Raw genomic sequence first — 27,377 nt, 5'->3', positions numbered from 1 at the left:
CATGAGCAAATACAACTTCTGGTAGAATGAGAAACTACTGGATTATAAAGAAGAAAAAAAGGAAGTGACACTAAGAAAGCAGAGGAGAGAGTTTCCTGCCCCTACTGAATCCAGGTGAGACTGGGATTCAGGGATGGCAAATGAGGAGATGAGTTGAGAAGGTGGCTGAATCAGGATGCCTGCCTGCAGGGCTCTTATGGAATCACTGAGCGCTCCATCTCAGTGTGAAGCAAAGCCCGCAGAGTCCCCTTAACCAGACAACCAAAGAAAATGAAAATGCTCTTATAAATACAAAATAAAAATGCATGAACAAAATAATTAAATGGAAGAGCTGGATGAGAAAGTCAAGAAAGTCTCCCCGAAAGCAAAGCAAAGCTAAAGGATGGAAAGTATAAGAAAGATAAGTGACAAGAGAGTCTCAAACCCAATTGATAGAAATTTATAAGTAGAGAAGAAGGAAATAAATTACCAAGGAAATAATATAACACAATTTCCCCAAATTGAAAGGAAACAACAGACTATAAATTGAGGGGTCTGTTGAGTGCTTAGGAGGAAGACAGAAAAGAAGACATACTTAAACATACCATTATAAAATTTCAGAATAACAAAAGCTACAGAGGAAATTCTAAAAATCATCAGAAAGAAAACACAGGTCACCTACAAATAACAAAGATGAGTCTAGTATTAGACTTCTAATCTGCAAAATATTAGCTAACAATGAAGAAATGCTTTTAAATTTCTAAAACAAAGTTACAACTTAAAATTTAAAACTTTTTACCTCATAAAATAAATGTTCAATCAGGAATGAGAATAGAACTGCACATTTACAGACATGCACAGAAAGATCTTAAAAGGGTTAATTAGGGATGAAATAAAGGAAAAAAATAAAGTGGTAAACAAGGAAAAAAGATCCAAACCAGGAGAAAAATGGCAGTAATCCCCAAGATATTTAACAGCAGGCCAATACAGTAACCATCATATAGAAACTGAGGCAGAGAGAGCTATTCTGTAAGAGAGAACGCCAAGAAAACCTGAGTCTGCAACAGAAGCAAAAAAAGCAAAAAAAGAGAGCCAGGAACTGGAAATACCAATAAAAACAAAACATCACAATCAACTGTGACACCTCCAGTACAAATTAAACCAGGGAGATAATGTATTCCAAGGAATAGAATGGACTCCAAGGAATAAACAGAATATGTAAGCATCTGAAAGATGGTAATAATATGCTAAAGAAAACAAGTTATGTCTAGCAAGAAGAAACATGAAACGTACTTAGAAAACAAGAAAACAAAACAAAGCCCAAGCTCATACTTACAGAGAATAGATTGTGTAATGGACGAGTGAAAGAAAGAAAGAGAATAGTTAAATCTTCTGTACTTGGCTTTGTAACTATGTATATGTATCTTGGATTTTTAAAACTCTGTAAGGTACCATACAGAGGAGGTCATAGACTCAGTCTATGTTTGCTTGAAAGATCACAGAAAAAAGTTCCACGAGGGGCAATTTTGGGTTCAATACAAAGATTTTTGTAACCCTTAAAGATGTTCAGAAATAAGCTGAATACCAGAAGACTCCAAGCAGAAGTTAAATGGCCACCTATATGGGATGCTGCAAAGGGGATTCCTGTACTGGGTCGAAGAAAACAAATTCACTACTCATCCAACAAATAATCTAAGATTTTTCCAACTCTAACAAAACTCCTAACTTCTATTTAGGAATTACATTACATCAGGAGACAACAGCCCCTTTAGGTACGAGAGCTACTCCTCAGGGAAGAAAGTTTCAGTACTACTGACAAACTTCAGGTAGAGAAGGAAAAAAATGAGAAAAGGTACAGTAAAATGGAAGAGGATACAGGCTGGATTAGGACTGTGGAATTATGCATCCTTATATTGAATGGTAGCACACCTGACTTACTATTTAAGAAATGACATAAGCAATAATAAAAATACAGTAGAACTTTCAGAATGCCTTATATTGATTTTACCACAAATTATTTTCCTGATAAGTAGAAATCAATATTCATAATTACTTTTCTAATAAAAATTTAAATCAATAAATGTATAAATTATGAAAACATCATATCCATCCAGTTATACAGAATTTCTCTCTTACCAATCATAACCTACAGCAAAAGATGTTTCAATTACAGGAGCAATGAGTTTTGCGGCTGTCATGATGTATTTTTCTGCCATGGCTTTCCTATATCAAACAAACAAAAAAGTTTTATTGAGAGACTTGTATAAAGAGTTTGGATTTTTTTTTTAAGTATAAACATTACCTATCAAAGCTAACACACCATGAAAGTCTACTATATAGTGGACAGCTACACTAGAAATCTGTAAGTCAGGTTGACAACCATGGCTAGGAAATGGGATTAGCAAGCCACAACTGCCTTCTGGATCAACAGCTCATCTTTCTTTTCAGTGCAGGCTGACAAATAGAAGAAACACTGGATGAACATAATAAAAATAAAAAAAACTGGTATTAAAACAAAACAAAAATCACTGCTTACTACAAGATGAATAATACTGCTTTTTTCCCCCTTAAGAATTTATAGTTCTAAGCTCTTACAGTTAGGTCTATGATCCATTTTGTAGTGATTTTTGTGTATGGTATGAGACAGACCCAACTTCTTTCTTTTGCATGAGGATATCTAATTTTCCCAGCAACATTTGTTGAAAAGACTATCTTTTCTCCATCAAACTATCCTGGCGCTTTTATTAATTATAAATGTACAAGTTTATTTCTGGACCTTCAATCCCATTCCAATGATTTCTATGCCTATCTTTATGCTACTAGCATGAAGTACTACTACACTTGATTTGTGTTTTGGAATATGAGCCCTCCAATTTTGCTCTTCTTTTGGAGTATGAGCTTCCACTTTTGCTTTTCTTTTTCTTTTTTTTTTTTTTTTAATTTAATTTAACTTTCAGTGTTCCAAAATTGTTTATGCATTAGTATTGTTTTGGCTACTTGGGATTCCTTAGATTTCCATATGAATTTTAGGATCAATTTGTCACTTTCTAAAAAACCACTGCTCAGATTTTGATATGGATTACACTCCATCTATAAAATAATTTGGGGAGCACTGTCATCTTAACATTAAGTAACTATCCATAGAAATGTGATGTCTTCCCATTTACTTAGCATATACATCAGTAATGTTTTATACTTTACAGAGTATAAATTTTATACTTCACTTGGTAAACTTATTCTTAATTATTTTTATGCTACTGTAAATGTAATTATGAATTTCATTTTGGCTAGTACCTTGCTAGTATATATTTCTATAGTACTAATTCCTATATATCGATATCTTACTCTGCAAGCTTGGTGAACTTGTTTATTAGTTAAAATTGCTTTTTAGTGGATTCTAAAATTTATGTAGGATATTCCACATATAAGATCATGTAATCTGTAAACAGAGATAATTTTGCTTCTTCCTCTCCAATATGGATGTCTCTTACTTCCTTTTTTGCCTAATTTCCATGGGTAGGACCCTGAGTGCAATGTTGAATTAGTGACAGGGAATATCCTTATATTGTTCCTTTTCTAAGGGTCTAATCATGCAGTTTTTCACCATTAAGCATGTCAAACTGGGCTTTTCATAAATGTCCTTATCAGATTGAGGAAGTTCCTTTCTACTGTTAGCCTGTTGAGGTGTTTTAGCTTGTTTCCATGAAAGCATATTGGATTTTGTAAAAAAAAAAAATTTTTTTTCTTTATTGATATCCTCTATTATACTCATTAGTTTTTACAGAGTAAACCAATTTTGCACTCCTAGGATAAATCCCATTTGGTCATGGTACACAATTCCTTTTATATTTTGTTTGTATTTTTGGCTTACTAGTATTTTCTTTGGGATTTTTGCATCTATATTCATAAGATGCTGTCTCTAGACAATAGATATTGATCTATTGTCTCCCAAATCTCCCCTTTTTTTGTACTGTCTTTGTCTTGTTTTGGTATCAGGGGAACGCCAGCCTCATAAAATGAATATTTTCTGGAAGAAGTTGTGTAGAATTGATGTTAATTGTTTTTTAGGCATCTTTTAGATTTCTCAAGTAAAACCATGGGAGCCTGGAGATTTTGGTGGGGGTAGGTTTAAAATTACAAATTAAATAATTACAGGGCTATTCAAATCATCTATTTCATATCAGGTGAGTTGTGGACACTTGCGTTTTTCAAGAAAGTGGTCCATTTTGTCTAAATTGTCGACTTTGTGGGTGTAGGGTTGTTTGTGGGTTGTAGGTTGTTTGTTCCATTATTATCCTTTTGATGTATACAGAGCCTATAGAGATATCTCCTGTTTTGTTCCTAATACTGGCAAGCTGTGATTTCTTATCAGTTTTGCTTTAAGTTTATTAATTTTATTCATCTATTCAAAAAATCAGCTCTGTATTATTCACTGGTGTTTTTTTTTCAATGTCAATGATTTCTATTCTTTATTTTTCTAGTTTATTAATTGAGGAGCTTAGGTTATTAGGACTTTCCCATTATCATTCTAATTACTTTCCCTTAAGTGTTTTTTTTTAATTATTATTTTTCTTTCTTTCTTTCTATTTATTTATTTATTTTTAAATATTTTATTTTTTATAAACATATATTTTTATCCCCAGGGGTACAGGTCTGTGAATCGCCAGGTTTACACACTTCACAGCACTCACCAAAGCACATACCCTCCCCAATGTCCATAACCCAACCTCCCTTCCCCCAACCCCCCTCCCCCCAGCAACCCTCAGTTTGTTTTGTGAGATTGAGAGTCACTTATGGCTTGTCTTCCTCCCAATCCTATCTTGTTTCATTGATCTTCTCCTACTCACTTAAGCCCCCATGTTGCATCACCACTTCCTCATATCAGGGAGATCATATGATAGTTGTCTTTCTCTGATTGACTTATTTCACTAAGCATGATTCGCTCTACTTCCATCCATGTTGTCGCAAATGGCAAGATTTCATTTCTTTTGATGGCTGCATAGTATTCCATTGTGTATATGTACCACATCTTCTTGATCCATTCATCTGTTGATGGACATCTAGGTTCCTTCCATAGTTTGGCTATTGTGGACATTGCTGCTAAAAAGATTCGGATGCACGTGCCCCTTTCGATCACTACGTTTGTATTTTTAGGGTAAATACCCAGTAGTGCAATTGCTGGGTCATAGGGCAGTTCTATTTTCAACATTTTGAGGAACCTCCATGCTGTTTTCCAGAGTGGTTGCAACAGCTTGCATTCCCACCAACAGTGTAGGAGGGTTCCCCTTTCTCCACATCCTCGCCAGCATCTGTCATTTCCTGACTTGTTGATTTTAGCCATTCTGACTGGTGTGAGGTGATATCTCATTGTGGTTTTGATTTGTATTTCCCTGATGCCAAGTGATATGGAGCACTTTTTCATGTGTCTGTTGGCCATCTGGATGTCTTCTTTGCAGAAATGTCTGTTCATGTCCTCTGCCCATTTCCTGATTGGATTATTTGTTCTTTGGGTGTTGAGTTTGCTAAGTTCTTTATAGATTTTGGACACTAGCCCTTTATCTGATATGTCATTTGCAAATATCTTCTCCCACTTTGTCAGTTGTCTTTTGATTTTGTTAACTGTTTCCTTTGATGTGCAAAAGCTTTTGATCTTGATGAAATCCCAATAGTTCATTTTTGCTCTTGCTTCCCTTGCGTTGGCGATGTTCCTAGGAAGATGTTGCTGCAGCTGAGGTCGAAGAGGTTGCTGTCTGTGTTCTCCTCAAGGATTTTGGTGGATTCCTTTCTCACATTGAGGTCCTTCATCCATTTTGAGTCTATTTTTGTGTGTGGCTGTCCAATTTTCCCAACACCATTTATTGAAGAGGCTCTCTTTTTTCCATTGGACATCCTTTCCTGCTTTGTCGAAGATTAGTTGATCATAGAGTTGAGGGTCTATTTCTGGGCTCTCTATTCTGTTCCATTGATCTATGTGTCTGTTTTTGTGCCAGTACCATGCTGTCTTGATGATGACAGCTTTGTAATAGAGCTTGAAGTCCGGAATTGTGATGCCACCAACTTTGGCTTTCTTTTTCAATATTCCTTTGGCTGTTTGAGGTCTTTTCTGGTTCCATATAAATTTTAGCATTATTTGTTCCATTTCTTTGAAAAAGATGGATGGTATTTTGATAGGAATTGCATTAAACGTGTAGATTGCTTTAGGTAGCACAGACATTTTCACAATATTTATTCTTCCAATCCAGGAGCATGGAACATTTTTCCATTTCTTTGTGTCTTCCTCAATTTCTTTCATGAGTACTTTATAGTTTTCTGAGTATAGATTCTGTGCCTCTTTGGTTAGGTTTATTCCTAGGTATCTTATGGTTTGAGGTGCAATTGTAAATGGGATTGACTCCTTAATTTCTCTTTCTTCTGTCTTGTTGTTGGTGTAGAGAAATGCAACTGATTTCTGTGCACTGATTTTATATCCTGACACTTTACTGAATTCCTGTACAAGTTCTAGCAGTTTTGGAGTGGAGTCTTTTGGGTTTTCCACATATAGTATCCTATCATCTGCGAAGAGTGATAGTTTGACTTCTTCTTTGCTGATTTGGATGCCTTTAATTTCCTTTTGTTGTCTGATTGCTGAGGCTAGGACTTCTAGTACTATGTTGCATAGCAGTGGTGATAATGGACATCCCTGCCGCGTTCCTGACCTTAGCAGAAAAGCTTTCAGTTTTTCTCCATTGAGAATGATATTTGTGGTGGATTTTTCATAGATGGCTTTGATGGTATTTAGGTATGTGCCCTCTATCCCTACACTTTGAAGAGTTTTGATCAGGAAGGGATGCTGCACTTTGTCAAATGCTTTTTCAGCATCTATTGAGAGTATCATATGGTTCCTGTTCTTTCTTTTATTGATGAGTTTTATCACATTGACTGATTTGCGGATGTTGAACCAACCTTGCAGCTCTGGAATAAATCCCACTTGGTCGTGGTGATAATCCTTCTAATGTACTGTTGAATCCTATTGGCTAGTATTTTGGTGAGAATTTTCACATCTATGTTCATCAAGGATATTGGTCTGTAGCTCTCTTTTTTGATGGGATCCTTGTCTGGTTTTGGGATCAAGGTGATGCTGGCCTCATAAAATGAGTTTGGAAGTTTTCCTTCCATTTCTATTTTTTGGAACAGTTTCAGGAGAATAGGAATTAGTTCTTCTTTAAATGTTTGGTAGAATTCCCCCGGGAAGCCGTCTGGCCCTGAGCTTTTGTTTGTTTGGAGATTTTTAATGACTGTTTCAATCTCCTTACTGGTTATGGGTCTGTTCAGGCTTTCTATTTCTTCCTGGTTCAGTTGTGGTAGTTTATATGTTTCTAGGAATGCATCCATTTCTTCCAGATTGTCAAATTTGTTGGCGTAGAGTTGCTCATAGTATGTTCTTATAATAGTTTGTATTTCTTTGGTGTTAGTTGTGATCTCTCCTCTTTCATTCATGATTTTATTTATGGGTCCTTTCTCTTTGCTTTTTGATAAGTCTGGCTAGGGGCTTATCAATTTTATTAATTCTTTCAAAGAACCAGCTCCTAGTTTTGTTGATTTGCTCTATTGTTTTTTTGGTTTCTATTTCATTGATTTCTGCTCTGATCTTTATGATTTCTCTTCTCCTGCTGGGCTTAGGGTTTCTTTCTTGTTCTTTCTCCAGCTCCTTTAGGTGTAGGGTTAGGTTGTGTACCTGAGACTTCTCTTGTTTCTTGAGATAAGGCTTGTACTGCTATATATTTTCCTCTCAGGACTGCCTTTGTTGTGTCCCACAGATTTTGAACCGTTGTATTTTCATTACCATTTGTTTCCATGATTTTTTTCAATTCTTCTTTAATTTCCCGGTTGACCCATTCATTCTTTAGAAGGATGCTGTTTAGTCCCTATGTATTTGGGTTCTTTCCAAACTTCCTCTTGTGGTTGAGTTCTAGCTTCAGAGCATTGTGGTCTGAAAATATGCAGGGAATGATCCCAATCTTTTGATACCGGTTGAGTCCTGATTTAGGACTGAGGATGTGATCTATTCTGGAGAATGTTCCATGTGCACTAGAGAAGAATGTGTATTCTGTTGCTTTGGGATGAAATGTTCTGAATATATCTGTGATGTCCATCTGGTCCAGTGTGTCGTTTAAGGCCTTTATTTCCTTGCCGATTTTTTGCTTGGATGATCTGTCCATTTCAGTGAGGGGAGTGTTAACGTCCCCTACTATTATTGTATTATGGTTGATGTGTTTCTTTTATTTTGTTATTAATTGGTTTATATAGTTGGCTGCTCCCACGTTGGAGGCATAGATATTTAAAATTGTTAGGTCTTCTTGGTGGACAGACCCTTTGAGTATGATATTGTGTCTGTCCTCATCTCTTATTATAGTCTTTGGCTTAAAATCTAATTGATCTGATGTAAGGATTGCCACTCCTGCTTTCTTCTGATGTCTATTAGCATGGTAAATTCTTTTCCACCCCCTCACTTTAAATCTGGAGGTGTCTTCAGACTTAAAATGAGTTTCTTGGAGGCAACATATAGATGGGTTTTGTCTTTTTATCCATTCTGATACCCTGTGTCTTTTGATTGGGGCATTTAGCCCCTTAACATTCAGGGTAACTATTGAGAAATATGAATTTAGTGCCATTGTATTGCCTGTAAGGTGACTGTTACTGTATATTGTCTCTGTTCCTTTCTGATCTACCACTTGTAGGCTCTCTTTTTGCTTAGAGGACCCCTTTCAATATTTCCTGTAGAACTGGTTTGGTGTTTGCAAATTCTTTCAGTTTTTGTTTGTCCTGGAAGCTTTTTTTTTTTTTTTTTAAAGATTTTATTATTTATTTATTTGACAGAGAGAGATCACAAGCAGGCAGAGAGGCAGGCAGAGAGAGAGGAGGAAGCAGGCTCCCTGCTGAGCAGAGAGCCCGATGCGGGCCTCGATCCCAGGACCCTGAGATCATGACCTGAGCCGAAGGCAGCGGCTTAACCCACTGAGCCACCCAGGTGCCCGTCCTGGAAGCTTTTAATCTCTCCTTCTATTTTCAATGATAGTCTGGCTGGATATAGTATTCTTGGCTGCATGTTTTTCTCGTTTGGTGCTCTGAAAATATCATGCCAGCTCTTTCTGGCCTGTCAGGTCTCTGTGGATAAGTCAGCTGCCAATCTAATATTTTTACCATTGTATGTTACAGACTTCTTTTCCCGGGCTGCTTTCAGAATTTTCTCTTTGTCACTGAGACTTTTAAATTTTATTATTAGGTGACGGGTGTGGGCCCCTGATTTTGAGGGGCGTTCTCTGAACCTCCTGAATTTTGATGCTTGTTACCTTTGTCATATTGGGAACTACTCCCCAATAATTCTCTCCAGTATACCTTCTGCTCCCCTCTCTCTTTTTTTTCTAGAATCCCAATTATTCTAATGTTGTTTCGTCTTATGGTGTCACTTATCCTTCGAATTCTCCCCTCGTGGTCCAGTAGCTGTTTGTCCCTCTTTTACTCAGCTTCTTTATTCTCTGTCATTTGGTCTTCTATATCACTAATTCTTTCTTCTGCCTCATTTATCCTAGCAGTGAGAGCCTCCATTTTTGATTGCACCTCATTAATAGCTTTTTTGATATCAACTTGGTTAGATTTTAGTTCTTTTATTTCTCCAGAAAGGGCTTTTATATCTCCCGAGAGGGTTTCTCTAATATCTTCCATGCCTTTTTTGAGCCCCGCTAGAACCTTGAGAATTGTCATTCTGAACTCTAGATCTGACATATTACCAATGTCTGTATTGATTAGGTCCCTAGCCTTTGGTACTGCCTCTTGTTCTTTTTTTTTGTGGCGAATTTTTCCACCTTGTCATTTTGTCCAGATAAGAGTATATGAAGGAGCAAGTAAAATACAAAAAGGGTGGCAACAACCCCAGGAAAATATGCTTTAACCAAATCAGAAGAGATCCCAAATCGTGAGGGGGGACAAAGGGGATAAAAAGAGGTTTAAAAAGAAAGAAAGAGGGGCGCCTGGGTGGCTCAGTGGTTGGGCCGCTGCCTTCGGCTCGGGTCATGATCTCGGGGTCCTGGGATCGAGTCCCGCGTCGGGCTCTCTGCTCAGCGGGGAGCCTGCTTCCTCCTCTCTCTCTCTCTGCCTGCCTCTCTGCCTACTTGTGATTTCTCTCTGTCGAATAAATAAATAAAATCTTTAAAAAAAAAAAAAAAAAAAAAGAAAGAAAGAAAAAGAAAAAAGGAAAAAATTTAAAAAAGAAAACGAATAAAGAAAAAAATATAAAAAAGAAAAAATATATATATTAGATAAACTAGTTTAAAAACGTTAAAAAGGGTAAAAGTTAAAAAAAATTTAGCAGAAGAAGAGAAAAAAATGAAAAAGAAAAAAAATTAAATTAATTGCGAGACTAAAAAAATCACAGGGAGAAAGCCATGAGTTCTGTGCTTTGCTTTCTCCTCCTCTGGAATTCTGCTGCTCTCCTTGGTATTGAAACTGCACTCCTTGGTAGGTGAACTTGGTCTTGGCTGGATTTCTTGTTGATCTTCTGGGGGAGGGGCCTGGTGTGGTGATTCTCAAGTGTCTTTGCCCCAGGCGGAATTGCACCGCCCTTACCAGGGGCTGAATATTCCGTTCAGGTTTGCTTTCAGGAGCTTTTGTTCCCTGAGCGCTTTCCGTAGAGTTCCGGAGGATGGGAATACAAATGGCGGCCTCCTGGTCTCCAGCCCGGAGGAGCCAAGAGCCCAGGGCCCCACTCTTCAGTGCGCCTTCAGAGAACAGTGCCCAGTTACTCCCGTCTGCCTGACCTCCAGCTGCGCTCCGAGCTCACGGAGCCTGCGACTGGTTCAAGGTAACCCTGAGCTGCAATCTTACTGTCGGCTCTGTCTCTGTAGCCGGCTTTCCCGTTCCAATACCCGCAAGCTCTGCGACACTCAGACACCCCCGATCCTTCTGTGACCCTGTGGGACCTGAGGCTACGCTGACCCCGCGTGGGTTTCGCCACAGTTTAGCCTGTGGAGCGATGTCCCTCAGTGGAACAGACTTTTAAAAGTCCTGATTTTGTGCTCTGTTGCTTCGCCACTTGCTGAAAGCCGGCCCCTCCCCCTGGGGTCTATCTTCCCGTCGCTTTGGATTCACTTCTCCGCCAGTCCTACCTTTCAGAAAGTGGTTGTTTTTCTGTTTCCAGAATTGCTATTCTTCTTCTCTTCAATCTGCCGATGGATTTGCAGGTATTTGCAATATTTAGATAAGCTATCTAGCTGATCTCCTGCTAGCTGAAGTAGTCTCAGCCTGCTACTTCTCCACCATCTTGACTTCTCCTCCTCTTTTTTTTTTTTAAAGATTTTTGACAGAGAGATCACAAGTAGACAGAGAGGCAGGCAGAGTGAGAGAGAAGCAGGCTCCCTGCTGAGCAGAGTGCCCGACATGGGACTCGATCCCAGGACCCCCAGATCATGACCCCAGCCGAAGGCAGCAGCTTAACCCACTTTGCCACCCAGGCGCCCGACTCCTCCTCCTCTTAAGTGTTGTTTTTTACTGTCTCCTTTCAAGAATTTGTCTTTAATTTTCATAAGTTTAATCATGATGTATATTCACATGGATTTCCTTGGGTTTATTGTCTTTGGTATTTATTCAGTTTCTTGTATTGTGTATTTATTTCTCTAGCTAAATTTGGGGAGTTACCAGCCATTATTTCTTTGTCTACTCTCCTTCTCCTAAAACATTGATGACAAAAATTGCAGATCTTTTGCTTTAGTCCCAGATGTCACTTAGGCTCTGTTCATTTCTGTTTTTATTCTATCTTCTCTCTGTTGTTCAGATTGTGTAATTTCTATTTTCCATATTCCGGTTCACTGAATCTTTCCATATCTCCTTTATTCTCCCATTGAACCCATTCACCAATGTTCATAATCACTTGTTGAAGCATTTTCATCATGGCTGATTTAAAATTTGTCAGATAATTCTGACATCTCTGTCGTGTCAGTGTTGGCATCTACTGATTCAATTTTTCATTTGGTTTGAAATGAAATGAATCCTGGTTCTTGGTAAGACTAGTATTCTTGATCAAAACTTGGGACACTTCTGCACTATAATACTCCAAAGTTTTATTTAAATTTTCTGTTTCAGCTGGCTTTTTTGACATGGTTCCAACAGGGGAAGAAGAGATACCACCTCATTATCATCAGATAATAGATGCCTAGGTTCCCAATACAACTTCCTTTGACAACCAACATGGGAACAAGTCCTTGTGTCTGCTGGGTAGGGCAGGAGTTCCTGCTTCTACCATGGTCCCTGCTGACACCACAGTGGGGTGGGCTTGTTACCACTGAATGATGATGAAAATTCTGACCCTCTATTATTTTCTCTGACACCAAAAGAGAGGGAGAGTTCTTCACACTGCCACATGAAGTGGAATTCCAGGCTTCTGTGTGCTGTCTGTTGACACCAGAGTGATGGGACTCACTAAGGGCCTATCAAATTAAAGTCCTGGCTCCCTACTTGGACTTTTGGGGTATGGGTAACTCTTTACAGCCTTATTGGTGTAGAAAGCTAGGCTCCCACTTGACTTTTGTTAGCATGCATGGGAGTGGGGCTACAGTGTGTGTGTGTGTGTGTGTGTGTGTGTGTGTGTGTGTGTGTGTGTGGTATTTATCTCAAAGTTTTCAGTCTTGATAGCCTTCTTTGTCTCCCCTCCTTTTCCTTTGGCTAAAGAAAGCAGGCTTTTCTTCGGCCTCTTTTTTTTTTTTTTTTTTTTTTAATACAACCATTGTCATTTTCTGATTGCTAGCTTCTTCAGCTCCAAGTTTGGGAAACATGAGGGGAACTCACTGCCATGTTGTTCCTCAAGTCCTGAACTCCCTTCCTAATCTGTCTTTTTCTCTTCAACTTTCTTGTATTTGTTTTATATATAACTTTCAGGGGTTTTATTTGTACTTAGTGGGAAGAACAGGAGAAAACTATGTCTATTCCATCTTCCCAGAAGTATTTTTAATATTAAACTTTCTAAAAATTAAGGGCCTTCTCTACATATAATGGAATATTATTTAGCTTTAAAAAGGAAGGAAATCCTGTTACATGCCACAACATGGATGACCCTTGAGGACATTAGGATAAATGTACTAAGCCAGTCACAAATTACACAAATGTAATTCCATTTACATGAGGTAAATAAAGTCAATTCATAGCACAGTAAGTAGAATGGTGGTTGCCAGGTGTTGGGGGCAGGACCTAGAGAGCTGTTCAATGGGTAAAATTGCAGTTTGAGAAGATACAGAATTCTGGGATGAAATAGTTGAGAGGGATTAAGAGTAAACTTATCATGATGAGCAGTGACTAATGTATAGGAGTGTACATCTGAAATTAATATAACCTTAATGACACTGGAATTAAAAATGAATAAACAGAATTAGTATATGACCTAACACTTACACACACACACACACAGAGTTCTGAAGACTGGTTATAAAACAATGTTAATGCACATAACATTACCAAACCAAGAAGTCTTATGTACCATAATAAAGATGGCAAATTTTATGTTTGTGTTTTTTACCACAATTAAAATAATTAAGGGCCCTCTACCATGTGATATACTCTTAATACATATACAGTAAATATCAAAACTTTCAGACCATACTTGGCAGAGACTAGGTACCATATTGAAGGAAGGAAGAAATAAGCAAAATTTTGTCTTTGGGAGATGAAATTTAATTGGGAAGGTGGGCAAAAATACGTAAATATATAATTTTTAAAATAAAAGTAATATGAGCAAAGTTCTAATATTACACCAAATGCAGAGAGAAAACAAATTACAAGAAAACAGTAAGAGTTATTGAGTAAGAATAATTGGGATCAGCCTGAGGACTATGATTATCTTGAAGGCAGAAAGAGAATCTAGTAATATATAGAAATGGTGAAACAATAGCCTTACTGGAGAAATATACTGAATATAACAAGTTTTGAGGGAAATAATCAGAATGTACATTAAATTCTTTTATAAAAATTAAACCTATTTGGTAAGGCACAAAATATTACCTTTCACGTTCCATTTGCCTTAGATGATCATTTTTTATAGCTTCAATCACTAAGTTAGTGTGTGGGTCATCCTGGGAAAATAAAATTGGAAAAAAAAATGATCAATTCAGAAGTAAATACCAAGAACTTGGATTTCTAATCAACCTCACCACTAAGCAGTTACATAAAATGGAAAGTAAATTAATCTTTCTAAGATATTTTCCCTTGCATAAAGCAGAACTTTTCTTCTCATTTCTGATTATCAATTGCATTCTCCTTGAACAAACAGATTCTGAGCAACTGATAAAAGGTCAAACTGGATAGAATAGGACCAAGTACACAGAAGCTGTGTGACATAAACTCTAAACTCAAATATAAATACTTTAAGGATAAGGACTTCTTTTCATTTTTGATCTACTTAGTACACACAGTTTTAGTTTCCTCTGTTCAACAATGACTGAAAAAAAAAAGAGTTAAAAAAAGGCTTCAGTGGTTCCTTTGTCAAGATATTATTCTTAAAGAATGGCATGTAATCTTATATTTTGTAAGATTTTCTCTTTTTTCACTAAAATTGTAAAGTCATTCTTCAATCATAGTCTCTAGCCCTATTTCAACAGAGTCGCAATGTCAACCTAATTTAAATAGCAAATAAAACTGGTAAAAGCACATTAATTAAATTTAATTAATCAAAACATATTAATATAGGGCTAGAAGAAACCTAAAAGGTCACGCATTCCAACTTCTTCATTTCTAGAAACAGAAAAGCACAAATAACTGGTAGCTGGCTCAATAGCAGTCTTCTTATACTCACACTTGGTGAAATATATTTATCATCTTCATCAATTTCTAACGGAACAGCAATCAATTTTTGGAATGCCTTCTTCATTTTGTCTCGATCTCCAACAGCAAAGTAACTAAGAATTAGGTTGAAGCCTGCCTTCAGATTTGGTGCCATACTCATGATGTGCTCAAATGAATTAATGGCATCTGAATACTGACCAGTTTTTATAAATGTAACACCAATGTTCTGCATGATTTTAATCCTAAAGAAATACAAACATAGATAAGCTTTAAAAGTCTCAATTCTTTAGTATGGTAGTAAAGACATTCCACAGATAGGTTCTTTCTTTCCTTTCTCATTTTTTATTGCTTTGTTAAAGCTTTATTGAGGTTTAACTTACAAATCATAAAATTCACTTGCTTTTAGTATACAGTTCAGTAAGCACTGCTAGTATCTCCACAGCTGTGAAACTATAACCACATTTCTATTTTAAGTCACTTCCGTTACCCTAAAAAGAAAATCTGTGCCCATTAGCAGTCACTTCCCATTCTCATCTCCTGCCCTACGCAATCATTAACCTACTTTCTGTCTCTCAAGATTTGTTTCTTCTAGACATTGCATAAAAATAGTCATATATAATATTTTATATCTGGATTCTTTCAATTAGCATAATCTTTTGAGGGGTCCTCCATACTGTAGCATATATCAGTACTCCATTCCTTTTATATTTCCAAATAGTATTCCACAGTATGAATATACCATATTTTATTTATTCATTGCCTATTTGACAGACATTGGATTGATTCCACTTTGGGGTTATTATGAATAATGCTATGAACATTCACACACAATCCTTTGTGATAGCATGTTTTAATTTCTCTTGGGTATATACCTGAGAGTGGAATTACTGGCCCACTGGTAAATTTGTGTTTAACTTTTTAAAAAACTGCCATATTATTTTCCAAACTGGCTGTACCATTTTATTTGCCCAGGTTATGAGGTTTCCAATTTTTCTACAGGCTCTTCAATAATTATTTTCAGTCATTTGATTATAGCCATTATAATAGACGTGATCCCATCTTATTTCTAACCACTCCTCAACATAATACTGTTTCAACTAAATTCACTTATTCATAACTCCCTAATCAGATCACAAATACTGTTATTTCTTTGGCTCACCCCAATTTTCCCTTTGTCTGGAATGTAACCCTTTCTGCCTTCATCACGTAGGTAACCTATTGCAAGTACACCTCCTTCACAAAGCCTTTCTTGACCATTCTTGTTCTTAAAAATCAGTCCCTCAATTTAGTTACTATAGTACCTCTTGATTACTGGTAATTAAACACTTGACACACACTAGCTAATATTATTATCTTTTTCTACAGTGCTCAAAGTTTTGGAGTTACCTGAGTTAAAAGTGCCTAAGAAGAGCATTGTGTCCTAGAAGCTAGATATTTCCCAATAATAATGATATATTACTAAAAAACAAATAATCACTAAAGGTGGCATTCACAAGTAAACTAGCCCAAGGAAAATTATAATCAGTAAATATCCTGGAAATCATCTATGGTATCAAGGTCACTACAAGACCATAAGGTAATTTGCTGTTTCTGCTCCTGAAATATTGTATGAATAGAAAATATTCCAGCTTCCTCCTCCTCTCCCCTCTTCTAAGATTCAAATGCAATCCCTTCCTGAACTATTTCATTCTCAATCTACAGCAAGAATATAAGGTGGTCTTAATTTCTAGCCTATAGGAATTAAGGTAGTCTGTAGTCTGTTATGTTCTAGAGGACTGCTGTTTTGATTTTATGTTGGCAGTAACTTATATTTGCTGTTAATGGCCTGCTAGGTTATCCCTTATACAGGCCAATTAGTTTTGTCTTATTTTAATTGATTACATATTTTGTTTCTAACCTTTAACTAGTCATTATATAAATGTGTGTAAGTAGTCAATAGGGGAACACACCAAAATGCTACTGATACAACATAAATCTAAACACCTAACATGTACAAACACCTAATAACATCCAACCCACTGGTGACAGGTCAGAAGAGTTATCTTGTTTCTGAAAAGCAACACTTAAATTTCACCAAGTTATCCCTATGTAAACTTACCTCATTTCTTTATGGACGCTTGGAATTTGATCTAGTGCCATTCGGTAGAATTTAATGGCTTTGGAATAATTTCTTTGCTTTAAATAAATATTGCCCATATTCACTTTCAATCTTCCTAATAAAAAAATAATGAATATATAATATTATATTTTCTTCACTTCTTCTGTATTTTAAATGTCCTTACTTCATATTCTTTGACACTTTTCTCAAGTTAGGAAGCTTCAGACACTAACTAAAATTCTCACTTTTAAAGAGTTATACTATTTTCCTGTATCTACACACTAATCTCCCATAAGGAAATGGAACTAAAGATAGATGGAAATGTGAAGCCTGAAGATATGGCTAGAAAACAAGTGATTTACATTATAAAACTGGAATTGTGCTTTTCTTAAAAAAAAAAAGAATTTAAAAATTAGATTCAATAATGCTACACATATTTTAATATATTAAAGGAAATGAAATTCTGATAAACTTTAACACTACTACCAAAAAATGACACAATATAAATGATATATATATATATATATATATATATATATATATATATATATATAAACTGTAGTCTCTTGGGAATAAATTTACAAGGAAAAGTAATTTTTTAAAAGATTTTATTTACTTGAGAGAGAGAGAGGGTGAGCAAGAGACAGCATGAAAGAGGGGGAGGGGCAAGGAAAAGAGAGAAAGAGACTCCCCACTTGAACAGGGAGTCCTAAATCAGGCTCAATCCCAGGACCCTGGGATCATGACCTGAGCCAAAGGTAGCTGCTTAACCAATTGAACCAAACAAAGCATGTTTGATGGGCTTGCAATGGTTCATTCTACTTGTGATGACAATATAATTTTTGTTTACTGTTAGGCAATATACCTTATACCAAACAATACATTTTTTGTTTACTCTTAGGCAATATACCTCACACCAACAAATGTTTCTTCATTTGTATTTATGTGGGTTTTCATATAAACAGTATCTTTAGGGGCGCCTGGGTGGCTCAGTGGATTAAGCCGCTGCCTTCGGCTCAGGTCATGATCTCGGTGTCCTGGGATCGAGCCCCGCATCGGGCTCTTTGCTCAGCGGGAGCCTGCTTCTCTCTCTCTCTCTGCCTGACTCTCCGCCTACTTGTGATTTCTCTCTCTGTAAAATAAATAAATAAAATCTTTAAAAAAAAAAAAAACAGTATCTTTAAGCAGGACACTTCCATATAAACATAAATTTGTTTAGAACATAGATTATTTGAAGAAAACAAGGGGAAAAGTAAATTAGCACTACAAAACTACTATACTCAGTCTGCCTGGCTGGCTCAAGTCAGAAAAGCATGCAACTCTTGATTTTGGGAGACTGTTGATCTTGGGATCATGAGTTTGAGACCCACACTGGTTGTAGAGATTACTTAAATACATAAACTTTAGAAAAAAATAGAAGAATTATACTTACTGGGAAAACTGACTACATATACCCACCTGCATTGCTAAACATCTTATTTTTCACTATAACTTGATATGTGTTTAGTGCTTCAGCATACATTTCATTAGCTGAATATTGACTAGCCAAGTTGAAAAGAACCTAAGGAATAAACATTGTAAAAACACATGTAATGACCATTATAGGCCCATTTTATGTATACTCTTTTCAGAGATTAAGATCCTATAACAAAGCTAGATGCCTTTCTCAAGATACCCAACCAACTAGGAAGTGAAGCATGCACAGAAATATCTTGCATTCAAAATGAAGCTGAAAATTGAGACAAGTATAGCTATCCTCTATACTGCACCTTAATTTTATAAGTATTCTTTCTAATTTAGGTGGTATTTGCCATCCATTAATCTCAGAAAGACCTACAAAGAATAAACTTGTATTGTTAATGTTGCTGGTAATAAAAGGAGAAGGTAAGATAGGGAGTCAAATTTTCTTTGTAAATAAAAATTAAACCTTATGTGGAAATATCTTAAAGATTCATTTGTGTACTTCTTTACATGCAAAACTGTAAAAAGTATTTCTCTGTATGCAACTTTATAATTTAAGTCACTAAGTTATAGAAATTTACCTTCCTACAGATAAAAAAAAAAGATCACTAGAAACTATTCCCTAAAGATTCTATGGAATTTAAAGATACTAGCTACTAAGAATAAACATCTAAAAATTCCTATTCAAAGTTTCAAATGCCCTTTTTTCCCATTTGTATGGCAGATGAACACTTTTCCCATTAAAAATACACCCTTTAAAAAAAAAATACACCCTTTTAAAACACCAGTATAAACATCTAGTGTCTTTTTAGAATTAAAAAAAGTTCTGTAAGAAATTAGCTTTTGTTTTTTTTCACTACCCTCACAGAACATTGTATTAATTACCTAGTTGGAAGTTCTTAAAAATCACAAACAAAAAGTCCATATTAGAATTTCATTAAAGTAACCACACTAAAAACAGAGCATAAATATTAGCAATCTTCCAGAAATAGAGTCATTGGGTGGTGGGTTTGTGGGTATTTCTTAAGTTATTAAAAACTAATTAAATAAAAAAAAGTCTCTGCACAGAACAAAGAGTGCCTCATGAACTTCATAAAGATGTCTATTAATTGAATTCTGAGCACCTAAGGTCCAATAAGATTTATAATAGCTAACTGAATTTAAATAAAATAATATAAAATAAAAATAAAATAAAGTCTTCGTAAAAATTAAAAAAAAAAAAACAACGGAAAATAAGAAAAAAGAAAAAAACTTTCAGAATCTACAAATCCTAGCCAAAATAATTTTACTCAACAGGTATTTTATACTTACTGAGTATGTTAAATCCAAATTGATATTTTCTGGAGTTGTAACTTGTTCTCGTTGTCTCACCAAGACTCTCTCTTTTCTTCCTGCATCTTTTGCCTTTTCTAAGGCCTGAAATCAAGTAGTTAATTTGTAAATTCCTTTAAGCATTCATTATGAGCATTTTATGCTTTTGAAAGATATTTGCATATGAAGCTTGGTTGGATTCCTTATACTTCCTTGGATTCCCAGTATGCCCTCCTATACTTTTACAATAAACTCCCCTTGAAAACAAAAGAACCCAGAGTATTTGTTTAAAGTGGAACTTACCATCATAAAATTGCCACAGGTTCTCCCCACTGCTCCCCAGAAAGAGGAAGTATGAGTGATAAAATGGAGAGTATATTAGCCCCAAGTCAAGTTTCTTTATCACCATACCTGCTATCACCATTTAGATTTGACTCTACGTATTTTCTTCTTTTTTCCATCCAATCCTGAATCTTTGGGTATATTAATTCCAACTTATATGATAAAAATTTAGATGGATTTGTTTGGTTTCTGGGATGCTCAAAACACAGAAAAAATCAAAGGATAACTGCTATCCACTATTATAACAAATGCTTATTACTTAGTGTGGCTCCTATATCCCACTCAGAATGCCAAGACCATTTTCCTGATTTCCACCAAGAGACTAACTACAGGCAGATTAATTTAATATAGGATTTTTTTTTTTAGAGCTAGATAAAAAAATCACCAGTTCTGTGAGCAATAAAAGTAGCTCTTATACTGAACAATTCTAATGATATTCATTAATGTGATAACTAAGTCTTAGAAAGTACACTTATATGGTATGACAAAGTAATGAGGACAAAGCAAATAAAGAAAAAATATTTAATTAATTTATTAAGATTCAATTTATTTATTTATTTGAGAGAATGAAAGATCACCGAGTGAGAGGGAGAAGCAGACTTGCCACTGAGTGGAGAGCCCTATGCAGGGCTCAATACCAGGACCCTGAGATCATGACCTGAGCTGAAAGCAGACGCTTACCCTACTGAGCCACCCAGGTGCCCCAAAAATATTTAATTAAAAAAAGAGAAGCAGAGGGATGCCTGAATGGCTCAGATGGTTAAGTGTCTGCTCAGGTCATGATCTTGGGGTCCAGAAAGGAGTCCCGCAAAGGGCACCTTGCTCAGCAGGGAGCCCGTTTCTCCTTCTTCCTGCCACTCCTTCTCCTTATGCTCTCTCTCTCTCTCTGACAAATAAATTAATAAAATCTTTTTTTTAAAAAAAGGCACGAAAAACCAGAGTTGGGGGTACCAAAAAGCAAACTATGATTTTGCAGTTTACTTAGAAAAGAGTATTTCAGGGTAGTGAGGTTTAAATAAGAAAGCAACACTTAGTACTGCATGTGGACCATGGTAGCTATGCCTTTCAGCAGGCTTTGAGTCTAATTCAATAGGCCACCAAGGCTGCAAAATTTAACCAACCATTCCACCAGAATTTGTTTTCCTATTGTATTGACCAATGTCAAAAAATTACAAAATCAGTCAACTGTTTTGACCTGAGAATTTTTATGAAGCAGCTTCCCATTGTTTTTAAAAAATTGCTTTAGTAAAAACTCTAAGGCCTGTCAACAGCAAAAAACAAACAAACAAACAAACAAACAAACAAAAAACTCATGTGTATTATTCAGGTATCCCTTACTTTTTAAAGTTCATAAAACACCACTCTGCTTTAACAAAAGACCTACACTAGCACCTGTTTCTTGCTAACTCAAAGAAATACGAAGAAGATTTCTGCTTTTACAAAAAAAAAAAAAAGGCAAGAAGTGAAATAGTGTGCAACCTCTGTTTTGTAGCAAACCCTTCCAGAGGCAGCCCACATCTCCAGTAGCGACAGCAGCCTCACCGCATTCAGCATCTCAGCATCAAGCCATCAGAGCTCTGGACTGCCTGTGAGCATCTGTGCTTTATTTTGATTTTCTTTGTGTATCCACTAGCAAGATGTGTCCCAAGACATCAGAAAAACCTGAGAGAGGTTAGTTTTCGGGTCTAGGAATGCTTAAAGATTTTTCAATATAAATTCATAGTAATTGTTTGATGCTATTTGCTTATGAAAGATTTTGCTCTACTTCTGGATAGCAGGGAAAATCTGTACATTTGCTTTTTATTTGTGCACATACATATGACATATACTTCACCATCTTGAATCCTAGAAGTTTATGAACTTACCAATTTTAAGTCTCCACAGCTGTTGGCAATACAGCTTTCTTCTACCAATTCATTTACTTTCTTCTCTAACTGTCTAATCTTTTCTTCTGGACTATTAAAGAAAAAGCAGAGGTACTGATTCATTCAAGCACAAATAATACATATTAAAATTTAATTTACCTGTAACATTGTCCATTATGTGCTTTTATAGGAATAGGTTACAGATAAGACAAATGTATAAATGGCATTAAAGAGCAAATGCAATACTGTTTTTAATAATTATTTAATTAATAGTAAAAATGACATCTTGGTTAATAAAACTAATTACTTGGCACAAGTGTAATTTAATACTGAGCCAAATGCTTTACCCTAATTATGTCATTTAATCCTCCCAATAACATCTGATATAAGTACTACTGTTATTATCATTTTACTGATAGAGAAATTGGTTTAGAAAGTTAATTTTTAAGCCCAAGATCACACAGCCAGTTAAGTTATAGTGCCAGGATTTAAACCCAAGTAAGGTAATTCGAGGACCCATGCTTTACATTATGATGCCCAAAAGAAAGCAGATCCTTTCTTAGACCCTATGACAAATGAAAACTTTACTTTATAGTGAAGAAAACTGAAGACCCCATAAAAGAGATGAAAATTATTATTACTTAATATGAGATGGGTACTCTAGAGAGTATTTCCAACAATGGGAAGAAGTTAAAAAATCCTGATTCAATTAGTGGCAAACACAGTACTCCCAAATCAGTCACATTTCAAAAATAACATTAATGTCATTTTGCTACCACTTTATTCCAGCAAAGTATCACAATGCTCTGAATGTACATCAGTGCCTAAGTAAAATTTTACTATGAATATTTGAGAATACACAGTAGTTCTTTTAGTTTTCTAGAAATGGACTTATAAAAAATACAGGAATAAATTCAATAGTATAGCTTTGTCTATAGAATCATGTTTTTTGGTAGAATCTGACTAAAATTTAGTCAGGTGGGATACAAATTTTATTGATTTACTAAAAATTTGCAAATTTCTTACTGAGCAATGAGCATAATAAATGCCATCTTATAAAGGTTACAACAAAGTACATAATTCTATTTTATAGTCCAAAACACCCTAATAAATGTCTTCGATATTACTTACAGATAATTATTAAACCTAAAACATGAATACAAAATTTTAAAGTTATAAACGTTATAAAGACACTGAAACTTTCAGTGTTTTTTAGTGTCTATTTTAACACAGTAAAATAATTACCCTATCCCTATCAAATGCCAGGAAAATGAACTCTATATGCAGACACTGTTAAGACACCTACCCACACAGGAATCTGCCACCATCTTTTCTCCTTGCATACAGATCTAAACTAGTCAAGAGTCTCATTCTCTTGCCAAACGCTTGGTTCAGTCATGCACATATGATGTACTTCTGGCCAGTGAGAAATTAAAACAGGTCTGCTTAGGGTAGAGGCTTCCTGGGAAGATTTTGTTTGCTCTATGAAAGGGACCCAAAACTGGGAACTTTCTGGCTCTAGGATTTATTAACTACATGAGATTTTGAACTCTCAGGGCTCTTTTGGCATGATAGGATGGCAAGCTCTTAAGAAAAGCCAAGAGAGCCACAGAGAAGCTGAACCAGGGATGATGTTATTGAGCAGTTAAATTAACCAACCCCAGAAGTGCCTTTCCACCAGACTTCCTATTAAATAAGATAATAAATGTTCTTATCCTGTGTATTTTCCTCATGTTGGCAGCTGAAAGGGTTCTAAATGACCTGGTATTTAAATAAAGTAACATACTTTTATTAGCAATGTGCTGTCATTAACTAGGACACAGAGAAAATTAGATTTTCTGTAGAGGTTTGTTAGTGAAAAAGAGAAATTATGTAATTTATACAATAGCCCAAATAGTGGCTTTAAGAACTATAATTTTTAAATATTATACAGAAGAAAAATAGTGTTTAATAACAAGAGGCTCTGTAAACAGCTTGGGTTCAAACTCAGTCCCGCCACTTATTAGAGATGCTAAGTGAAGACGGCTGTGTTTACTTTCTCCCTAAATAAACTAATGATAAAAACATCTCAGTCTTCATTTATATATAGCCCTTGCACAGCAGCACACAGTGAATACTCCATAAACACTGGCTTATGTTACTACTTGTAAAATGTTTCCATCAATGGTACTTAGATCCCAGTAAGTACCTATACCTGAATTTTTACCACAGCTCTTGGCTACTTTTTAGCTACTAGCAAAAAACTAAGTTAATGCTCTAAAAAATTAAATTTCTCAATATTGATATGACTCTTCCTATATGTTCTCTTAATTTTTTCATTGAAATATTCTTTTAAAATAAGTATATCCTATTCCATTTTCAACTCCATTTGGTCTCTAAGAGAATCAATATTAGCATTTATAAACATTAGACTTATCTTCACAAAAATATTAAAATAAAACTGCATAGAACACACAAGGCTGTTTTTCTTAGACTTGGTTCTTTTGCCTATTTCAAGAACCAGAGATGATGTTTTGATTACTATTCTGTTGACATGAACTTTTATTTTTGAGAATACATGATTAATTTTTTTAAAAACTTCTTTAAAAATATTTTTATTTATTTATTTGACAGAGAGACAATGAGAGAGATAACACAAACAAGGGGAGTGTGAGAGGGAGAAGCGGCTTCCCATTGAGCAGGGAGCCCAATGTGGGGCTCTATCCCAGGACTCTGGGATCATGCCCTGAGCCAAAGGCAGATGCATAACTGACTGAGCTGCCCAGGCACCCCCAAAAGCTCTTTCTATTAATCACCCAGTGCTCATCATGACAAGTATACTCCTTCTCATCACCTACTTCCCCTATCCCCCATCTACCTCCACTCTGGTAACCATCAGTTTGTTTTTCATAGTTAAGACTCTCTTTCCCTATTTGCCTCTTTTTTTCCCTTTGCTCATTTGTTTCTTAAATTTCACATAGGAATGAAATCATCTGGTATTTGTCTTTCTCTGACTTATTTCACTTAGCATTATCTCCATCCATGTCCTTGCAAATGCCAAGGTTTCATTTTTTTACGGCTGAATAACATTCCACCAAATATATATATATATATATATATATGCCACATCTTCTTTTTCCATTCCTTTATCTATGAACACCTAGGCTGCTTTCATAATTTGGCTATTAAAAATAATGTTACTATAAACACAGGAGTGCATGTACCACTTTTAATTTGTATTTTTTTTTATTCCTTGGGTAAATATTTAGTGGTGCTATTGCTAGACTGAACAGTAGCTCCATTTTTAACTTTTTGAGGAAACTCCATACTGTTTTCCATAGTGGCTGCACCAGTTTCAATTCAAACCAACAGTGCATGAGAGCTCCCCTTTATCCACGTCCTAGCCACCACCTGTTGATTCTTGTGTTGTTGACTTCAGCCATTCTGACAGGAGTGAGGGATTAGCTCACTATAGTTTTGATTTGCATTTCCCTGATAGTAACTGATGATGAGCATCATCTCATGTGTCTGTTGGCTGTCTAGATGTCTTCTTTGGAGAAATGTCTGCTCGTGTCTTTTGTCCAATTTTTAACTGGATTTGTTTTTTGAGTGTTGAGTTTTGTAAGTACTCTCTCTCTCTCTCTCTAGGATACTAACCTTTAACTGGATAGGTAATTTGCAAATATCTTCTCCCCTTCCATAGCTTGCCTTTTAGTTTTATTGGTTGTTTCCTTTGCTATGCAGAAAGATTTTTAGTTTGATGTAGTCCCAATATTTTATCTTTGGTTTTACTTCCCTTGTCTCAGGAGACATATCTAGAAAATGTTACTATGGCTGATGTCCAAGAAATTACTGCCTGCGTTCTTTCCTAAGATTTTTATGGTTTCAGGTCTCGCAGTTAGGTCTTTAATCCATTTTAAGCTTATTTTTGTGTATGGTGTAAGAAAGTACCCCAATTTCATTCTTCTGCACATGGCTGGCTGTTCAGTTTTCTCAATACCATTTGTTGAAGAGACCGTCTTTTTCCCATTGGATATTCTTTCTTGTGTTGTCCAAGATTAACTGACCATATAGTTGCAGTTTATTTCTGGATATTCTATTCTATTCCGTTGAACTTTGTATCCATTTTTGTGCCAGAACCATACTGTTTTGTATACTACAGTTCTGTAATATAACCTGAAGTCTGGAATTGTGATGCCTCCTTTGCTTTTCTTTACCAAGACTGTTTTGGCTATTTGGGCTCTTTTGTGTTTCTGGGATTGTTTGTTCTAGTTCTGTGAAAAAGGCTATTTGTATTTTGATAGGGATTGCATTAAACATGTAGATAGCTCTGGGTAACAGACATTTTAACAATTTATTTGTTCTTCCAACCCATGAGCATGGAATGTCTTTTCATTTCTTTGTGTTGTCTTCAACTTCTTTCATCAATATTTTATAGTTTTCAGAGTAAAACTCTTCACTTTGGTTAGATTTATTCCTAGGTATCTTATTATATTTGGTGCAGTTATATCTGGAACTGTTTTTTTTTTTTCAATTTCGCTTCCTGCTACTTCACTATTGGCATATAAAAATGCGACAGATTTCTGTAGTTTGATTTTGTATCTGAAACTTCCCTGAATTTTTCAGTTCTAGCAGTTTTTTGGCAAAGTCTTCCTGATTTTCTATATATAGTATCATGTCATCTGTAAATAATGAAAGTTTTAATTCCTTGCCCATTTGGATACATTTTATATTTTTTTGTTGCCTGATTTCCGTGGCTAGGACTTTCAGTACTATGTTGACTAAAAGTGGTGAGTGGATTTCCCTATCTTGTTCCTGACCGCTTAGGATATGTGTTGGGGGGTGTCTCATATATGTTGAGGTATGTTGCCTCTAAACTTACTTCGTGGGTTTTTATTATGAATGGATGTTGTACTTTGTCAAATGCTTTTCCTGCGTCTATTAAAATGATCCTGTGGTTATCTTTCTTCTTAATGATGTGATGTATCACATTGATAGATTTGCCAAATCTATCAAACCACTTTTGGAACCCAGGAATAAATCCCACTTAATCATGGTGAACAATTTTTAAAATTTATGTTGGGTCCTGTTTCCTAGTATTTTGTTGAAGATTTTAGAATCTATGTTCATCAGAGATATTGGTCTGTAGTTCTCAGTTTTTGGTAACTTTATCTGGTTTTGGTATCAGGGTGATGCTGGTCTCATAGAATGAATTGGAAAATAATCCTTCCCTTTCTATTTTTTGGAATAGTTTGAGAAAAATAGGTCTTAACTTTTCTTTAAATGTTTGGTAGAATTTCCCTGTGAAGCCTTTCTGGTCCTGGACTTGAAAAGAATGTGTATTCTGCTGTTTTAGGATGGAATGTTCTAAATCTATCTGTGAAACCCATTTGTTCCAGTGTGTCACGCAAAGTAATTGTTTCTTTTGTCGATTTTCTATTTAGATGATCTGTCCATTGATGTAAGTGGGGCATTACAGTCCATTACAGTTATTGTATTATTAGCAATTATTTCCTTTATGTTTGTTATTGTTTCATGCA

The 27,377-nt window shown here is 35.6% G+C and overlaps 1 protein-coding gene across 7 annotated transcripts in view; it reads right to left on the bottom strand.

The window, feature by feature from the left end:
- The window catches only part of IFT88 (intraflagellar transport 88), a 150,560-nt gene that overhangs the window by 94,354 nt on the left and 28,829 nt on the right, over positions 1-27,377 (bottom strand). For all 7 annotated transcript variants that reach the window (XM_082701683.1, XM_082701677.1, XM_082701682.1 and 4 more), the window contains 7 exons: positions 21,859-21,949; positions 19,652-19,756; positions 18,338-18,440; positions 16,880-16,994; positions 14,792-15,023; positions 14,002-14,072; positions 2,116-2,202 (listed from right to left, as the gene is read on the bottom strand). In XM_082701683.1, the coding sequence (XP_082557809.1) occupies positions 2,116-2,202; positions 14,002-14,072; positions 14,792-15,023; positions 16,880-16,994; positions 18,338-18,440; positions 19,652-19,756; positions 21,859-21,949 (804 nt within the window). The remainder of the gene's footprint in view (positions 1-2,115; positions 2,203-14,001; positions 14,073-14,791; positions 15,024-16,879; positions 16,995-18,337; positions 18,441-19,651; positions 19,757-21,858; positions 21,950-27,377) is intronic.

Source organism: Mustela nivalis, assembly GCF_964662115.1.
Source record: "Mustela nivalis genome assembly, chromosome: 15".
NCBI classification, from domain to species: domain Eukaryota; kingdom Metazoa; phylum Chordata; class Mammalia; order Carnivora; family Mustelidae; genus Mustela; species Mustela nivalis.
This window is presented reverse-complemented; position numbering and strand designations above follow the sequence as displayed.